Source organism: Humulus lupulus, chromosome 3 (assembly GCF_963169125.1).
Source record: "Humulus lupulus chromosome 3, drHumLupu1.1, whole genome shotgun sequence".
NCBI classification, from domain to species: domain Eukaryota; kingdom Viridiplantae; phylum Streptophyta; class Magnoliopsida; order Rosales; family Cannabaceae; genus Humulus; species Humulus lupulus.
The window spans coordinates 273,847,251-273,854,899 of NC_084795.1; the positions used below are offsets into that span (position 1 = coordinate 273,847,251).

Consider the following 7,649-nt stretch of genomic DNA (forward strand, 5'->3'; position numbering starts at 1 on the left):
TTATTTGGTCAAAAATAGGCAGTGACATATATATATTTATTTATAATAGTTTATGTTTATTTATTTATATTTATATAGGTCACGGATGTGATTTTAGATTTTAGTATATTTAGAATATGGTCTCAGCTTATATATACATATTATCAAGCCTCTTTTCTGTTTCCCAACAAAAAAATATCAAGCTTTTTTTTTTTAGTTTTTAGTATATTTGTTATTAATTTAGGGAATTTAGGCGTTTTAAGTATATTTATAATTTTAGTTTATATTTAATATATATTGGGTTGTTTTTTAGTTGTTTAGATTTATGTATAGTTATTTTTATGTTGTATTTTAGTTGTTTAGATTTATGTATAGTTGTTTAGATATTGGTTTTCAGTTGTTTTAAGTTTATATATAGTTGTTCTATTTTTGTGTTGATGTCTAATTGTTGTTTACTTATTTCAGATATATTTTGAATTTTTTTTTAAAAAAAATATTAGTAATGGGTTGACTTCTAGTTGTTGTCTTATTGTTTTTTTTTTTAAATATGTGTAATATGCAGTAGGTTAATGTTTAGTTGTTGTTTTTTAATTGTTTCATTACCACTATACTTTTGTAAATATAAAACTTTAAAAAATATATTTTTGAAAGAAAAAAAATTAGGAACTATTAAAAAAATATAAAAATAGCAAAAAAAAATATATAGCATTTTGGTTTGTTTTCTTAAATCTCTAACATTTGTTAGACTTAATTACTATTTTTTTTTTAAATAATAATTTGATTACAGAAACCCCTCAATGCCGGGCACCGGATTGTCTAATAATATCCAAAAAACTTGTAGAAATTTATATTAAAAAACCAATAATAATAATAAATGACACACGAGGGAGCATTGAGAGCAGGACAACCTTTTTGTGGTGCAACAGAACATTGATAAATTTGTCTGACATGGTTTTTTCTAGTACACATTTGCTTAACAAATTTATATATACATATAGTTATATATTTATGGAGATGAGATGATGACACCAATGAAGTCAAAATTCAATTAGTTTTGTAAACTATGCTTGGCCCCATTATATATCATATCAAACGTTTTTGAAAAAAAATAATTTAATTTATGAGAAGAAAAACAAAAACATAAATAAATAAATACAAACACTTTATAGAGATCAACTAAAGAGAGTGTCTAGATCAAAATGAGAACCATTTTATGAAAGTCGACCATGTCTGTCGGCTTCAAAAGTTTCTTCAGGTGTTTCACAAGTGTTTTGATTATTTTTTACTCTTTTTTCTTTATTTCAATTATTAAACATTTAGAATATTAAAATAAAATTGTTCTAATTTTTGTTGAGCCAATATTAAGAGAGAGGCCAATGTGACTTGTTTTTTAAAATTATAATATATAGTAACTTGGGACGTAGACTTCACTGAAAAATTAATGCACCCATGAAAATGCGCAGAGTTTTATGCTTTATTTGATGATTTTAAATTGTTTGGTTGTTTGGTCTAGAGCAAATGGTTGTTTGTCTAGCTATCTGATTAGGATATAATAGTTTAAATTTTATTAAGTTAAAGTCAAACACCTAAGGTTTCTAAACTTTTTTAAATGATTACATAAGATGCCAAGTAAAATTTAGTATTAAACACTTGAAATATTTTAGGTTTTTTTTAATAAACATATGAAAGGGTGTATTTAAATAAAGGAATGATGTTGAATTTTGAATAATTGTATGAGAAAAGGACAAGTAATTTGGGACAACAAAAGTGTTGTGCTGTCAAAATGTCGTTTGTGATTTATTAATAGATGTGTTCAACTAATATTATGCGTAAAAACTCGTCAAGTTAACTTGCATGTGAAATGAACTAATTAACACGTGTTTGAGGGATCGAGAAGTCTTTCATCACGTGTTTGGATATTTTCTAATTAAACAAGTTGTATTTTCATCTTAAGAGCATGCACAACTAACTATGAAATGCAGAAATTTATCTTAAGAGGGGTCAAAGTGCAAAAAATAAATTAAGGGAGGGCAATTATATAATTTTCAAAGAAATTACGGATTGTTGTATAAAAATACTATATAATTTTACTTTTTTTTCAAAATTTTGAGGGGGCCAACCCACGAAACAATGAATCATAAATTATGGATACTTCTGGAAATCTGGATAACAAATTTGTTATAACCTCTAACAAATTTGTTAGGAACACTCTATTGAGTTTGCGAGTTAATGAAATGTACAATATACCCATTGACTCGAACTAGAACAACAAGAGAAGCACACAAGAGCATGCAAACTTAGCATCTTTGGACATGGGCAAAAGTAGCACACCCATTGTCAACCTACTGCCTCGACCTATTACTTTGATTTGATACCTTGCCTTGACCTAAAATTAAAGGTAATTACCTACTCATGCTTTCGACCTAAAGCTTGCAAATTGACCTCGACTTCAATTATAGTAGGTTATCCTGAACTTAAAATTCACAAAACTCAAAGAAACTCGTCTTATTTAATTGTATTATGAATTTTAAGAGCAAGATATTCTCGATTTTCATAGTATTATGAAGAGTAAAAAAAAATATTTTTGAAATTTGTATTTGATTTGACTAATGCTTGCCCTTGTAATAGAAGGGTAGAGGTATTATAAAAACGGATCCTTAATTACACCTTACATAATTGTATGGAATTTTTTTTATTTATTTTTCCTAACGAATGAAAAAGCAATACAAGAATTAAATAAATTATTATTTGTAAATCCTCAAAAAGAATATTGATAAATTGATCAACCATATTGATAACCAAATAATGAAAATTTGAATAACAATATTGATAAACTAATTAAAAAAATTATTGATAAAATAAAAAATCAAGAAGCATGTCAGTTCCTAACTAGCTTTATTCTTTTTGCTTTCAATTACGGCTCCTTTTTTTTAAGAAAAAAAGGAACAAAATTACGGCTCATTAGGGTATAGTTAGTGAATTCAGTTGTATTAAGGTTGTCATACTTTTGTTAATATGATTTAAAAATAGAATTGATGACAAAAACACTTATTAATAATTTTTTGTTAAAAAAAGAACCATTTATGAATATAATATGATTAATGTAAGACATACTATTTATGCATATCTCTATTATTGATGAGAATTTAAGTGTCCAAAAGTGATTAATTAAAACAACATTATTTAGTCATAACAAGTGTTGTGAAATTAAACCACAAAAACCATAATCACATCGTTATATATTAGTTTTAAAAAAACAATTTAAATAAAAAATAATAATTATTAGACTACTATTTTTGTAAAGACAAATCTCATGCAACATTTAAATTTTGTAATTCTCATCATTCCCATCAAGCTTTGAATTGTTCCTATTTTTTTTTTTTAATTATTGGTATGAAATGAATCCATAACAACCGACATGGCCAAGTAGTAATCATTAGAAACATTAACCACTATTTTCGAATTTTGTTGCATAATCAAATGTATTTAACATAAAAATATGTTGTGGAGTGGACCCAATAATAAAATTGAATTCAAATTCTATCAAACAAGTTTAGTGAGTTCTAAATTGTAATTATCCACCAAACGTTGACATGGTTAATTATCATTTGAATTAAACGGTCGATAAGTCCAGCTGTCCACATGGGCCTCTTCAACCTCTCAAATGGATTTTGATTGGACTCCAAAAACAAACACTCCTTTTGAAAACTTTTATGTCAGGCCCAGTCCGGCCCATTACAATCCCCGCCGTTGGATCACAAAATCAGGTCCATATGGGCCCACACACAGACCCAAACCAAGCAATTCTTAGCCGTAGGATTATGAATCAATCAATTGGTGGAGACCGCTCGAAATACAATGCAATGCAGCTGACTCACAACCAAGACAGAACTTGGACCATTCAAACTTTCATCATCAGAAAAAGGCTGACCCCGCTTCTCTTAGTGGGCCCCATAAATACCCACCCAAAAGAAAAAAAAATGCTTCTTCTTCTTCTTTCTTCTATTCTAAAGACCCCACCAAGGCCAGCATGCCAAAAATATTGGGCCCCACAAAGCTGAATGTGTGTGTTTGGCCAACATGAAATTTTTTTCTAAGATATCTTTGATATGACCCCACAGTACCAAGAATTGTGCAAACAAGAAAAGTAAAGTGTATATATATACTCGAATTCTCCTAGGGATTCATTTGAAGTCTTTATTAGTGAGACTCTCAATGTTCTTAATCCATGAATAATTTTTGACGTGATTTCTTTTTATGACCGTGTATATTGTATCTATATAGAGTATCCTACAAATTTTCAGAAAATTCCGAATAGTTTACAGTTCCGAAAACTAGGTTCAAACATGTTGCTTTCCACGCGCATAAAAAAAATTAGTCACGCGTGCAACAACATATTTGAACTTGGTTTTTAGTACTGTAAACTATTCAGAATTTTCTGAAAATTTGTAGGATGCTCTAAATAGCTACAATATACACGGTTATAAAAAAAATCATGCCGAAAATTATTCACGGGTCAAAAACATTGAGAGCCCCACCAAGAAGGCTTAAAGTGAAACCCTTATCGGAGAATTCCCTCGTATATATATATACTTATGTCATTAATAAAAAAAAATATTATATATAAGAAAAAACGGTTGGTAACCATATCAGAGAGAAAAGAATGGCAAAAATAAAAAGAAAAAAGAAAAAGCTGAAATTTGAATTGTGTAAACTTAGTCAGGCATGTCTTTCTTTCTTTCTTTACCTTACATGAAATAGCAATAATATGATAACCTTTGTAATTATTTAGTCCCCCACATAAAAAAAATATATACACTGCACCAACTAAAAGAGAAAAATAAAAGTGATACCATATTTCTCATATCCCAAGAAAAACCACTTTTCTTATCTTTCTCTACTCTTGCCGTTGACTGACCTAGCTACTATCATATTCATATACTCTTTTGCTTGATATTGTTTCTCTTCCAAAATTATTATTATTATTTTTTATTTTTTTTCTCACTTTCTTTTTGCCATGTTGCTTGACATAAATAGAAGCATAGAACACTCTCATTTTTCTCCATCCAAATATTTTGTTGTCGTTTTGAGAAGTACACATATACATATATATGAGTGAGCTTCATCTTCCAACAATGTCGTTTTTCAACAATATTATTAGTAGTAACTCTTCCCAAGGTTGGGATGATCGTAATAACAATTTGGACAGCCTTGGAATTCTCAATTCGGACACCATGTCTTTAGGTAGGTCTCTCTTCTACTACTTTTCACTGTTTTTGTCTCTTTCTCAAACTTCATAACAATATTTATTACAATTTACTCTACTCATCACCACTACTGCCTCAAAAATACTTACCATATTTCTTTCTTTCAAACTCAATTGCAGTGATGGGTGATGAGAACAGTTCGTTTTTGTCTCCTTTGGGCTCCGAAATATTAGACGATGATGATTTTTCCACTGGTTACTTGGAAGATGCTTTGGTTGAATTCAGTGACAGGTCAAAGAGAAGACGTTTACTGGTTTATGCTGATAATGATCATGATGAAGATATCATCATGAGAGACCATCACTACTCCAATCATCTTCTTTCTAAGGTAATTAATTGTAATTCTCAACTGGGTTTAATTAATTAGTTTTTAATATGTACTGATCGATCGATGTTGAATAATTGTACAGAGTTACTGGGAAATGTCTCATGAGAATTTCACTTTCATGAGTGATCAGTTCACTGACTTTAATGAACTACTCTCCGGTGAGTACATATATATATATAATGTGGTTTATTTGTAGTAACATTCATTTCATTATTGTGATATATATGGTCTTATTTTTGGTACAATTTCATCATCAGGTGGTGGTCTAAACACAGAGATGAAAACAATATCAGAAGAAGAAGAAACTCTTGATTCCTCTTCATCTTATTCTTACAAAGACTCAGCCAATAACACCAACTCCATCTCTGAAAAAGAGACTCTATTTTCAGCAGACCCTTCTTCTGGTACAGCCATCTTTTAATTTCAAAACTCGTATACTACTATTAAAATAATTATTGATTTTTATAGTACACTACTGCATAGTATAAATTATATGACACTATAATTACCACTACAGAGAGTTTTGGTGAATATAAAGTCAGCAATGATCAACAGCTAGCACCAACTTGTAATATTGAAAAAGAAGACACAATAATTATTTAATTATTTTGGTTTTTTTTTATATATATATGTTTAAAAATATACAAACAATTACGTTTACAGCACTACAGTTTTATTCCACTGGTTAAAAGCAATGAGTTTTTATAATTAATGCTCATAAATACTACATATTTCAAATTAATTACTATAAGGCATCTACGGTGACTAATATTTGTGATTTAGTATGGTTGCTATTGATTTGCACCATTAACAGTATAGAATGCTGGAAATTCTCGGTATTTTGTCACGCTCGAAATCTCGTATTTATAAAACCAAAATATATAACGGGATTTATTTTTAAACCGCGTCATAGTACGTAAGAAAATGCATTCCATGGCTGAATATGTGTATAATCTATAATGAATAAACACGTAATTTGATGCAGACAGTAGTAGCGGTGGAGGTGGTGGAGGTGGTGGTGGTGAGGTGAGTAAGAAAAGGGTGATAACAAGGGTGGTGTATCCATTTGCGGTGGTGAAGCCAGGAGGGAGAGAAGGGGAGGTGACGTTGAACGACATAAACGAGCGAATTCTGATGCCACCGACGAGGCCGGTGAGGCATCCGGTGGGTGACTTTGCGTGTCGGCCATGCGTGTCTCCTCATGGTCCAGGCCTTTCTGGTAAAGCTGTTGTTGCTCTCACCAAAATTCAAACTCAAGGCAGAGGCACCATCACTATTATTAGAACTAAAGGTTAATTAACCCACATTATTATTAATTAATCCATTAATTAAAGGGAAAAATTCCCTACCTACCTATCTTCTCCTTCCTTAATTCCTACCTCTTCTTCTTCTTTGTTTCTCTTAATTTTCTGCTTTTCAAACATGTGTACATATATATTATGTGAATGTACCTATTATATGAATATGGGGGTTATTTAATTACACTTTATTACTTGTACTATATATTATTCTCTTAAATTATTATTGTTGTTACCTAGCTATTGATGAGAATTAGTGGCCACTCATATGGTTAATTCAAGAGATGGATTATTAGTTGCATGAATATTGAATAATCGACCATTTAAATATTGACATTTTCTTGGTAAAAAGAAATAAACAAAATTGTAAAGAAAGGATTGTTATGTTACAACTCTCCAAGACTATTGGGCCAACTTCTTTCTTTCTCATGGTTTGGTTTTAATTTAATTATCCACCTAATGTGTCATTTGGATTAAAGGCCAAAAAAAATGAAGAAGAAAAAGTCACAAGAAGTTGTGGCCCCTTAAATAAATGAAAAGATACATGGACTTTATTTGAACTGAGGGTTTAAAAAAGTACCTACTATTTGAAAATAAAACATGTACCAAAAGCTTTATAGACAAACAATAGTGTAAACTATTAAATGGTTTTGGTAGTTTTTGGATGGACGCTAGCATGGATCTATATTAAAAATTATTAGGATTTGGTAACGATGGATTATTTTCAAAGTGAGTACAGGCCGACATGATTACAGCTGCAAGTAATAACAAAATTTA

The 7,649-nt window shown here is 29.9% G+C and overlaps 1 protein-coding gene across 1 annotated transcript; it reads left to right on the forward strand.

Moving 5' to 3' along the window:
* Positions 1–4,987: 4,987 nt before the first annotated feature.
* LOC133821659 (protein XRI1-like) lies at positions 4,988–7,095 on the forward strand. The gene is made up of 5 exons (XM_062253826.1): positions 4,988–5,223; positions 5,366–5,574; positions 5,657–5,732; positions 5,832–5,978; positions 6,560–7,095. Exons 1-5 carry the CDS (start codon positions 5,091–5,093, stop codon positions 6,868–6,870), a joined length of 876 nt encoding a protein of 291 aa, XP_062109810.1. The 5' UTR covers positions 4,988–5,090; the 3' UTR covers positions 6,871–7,095.
* Positions 7,096–7,649: the final 554 nt, after the last annotated feature.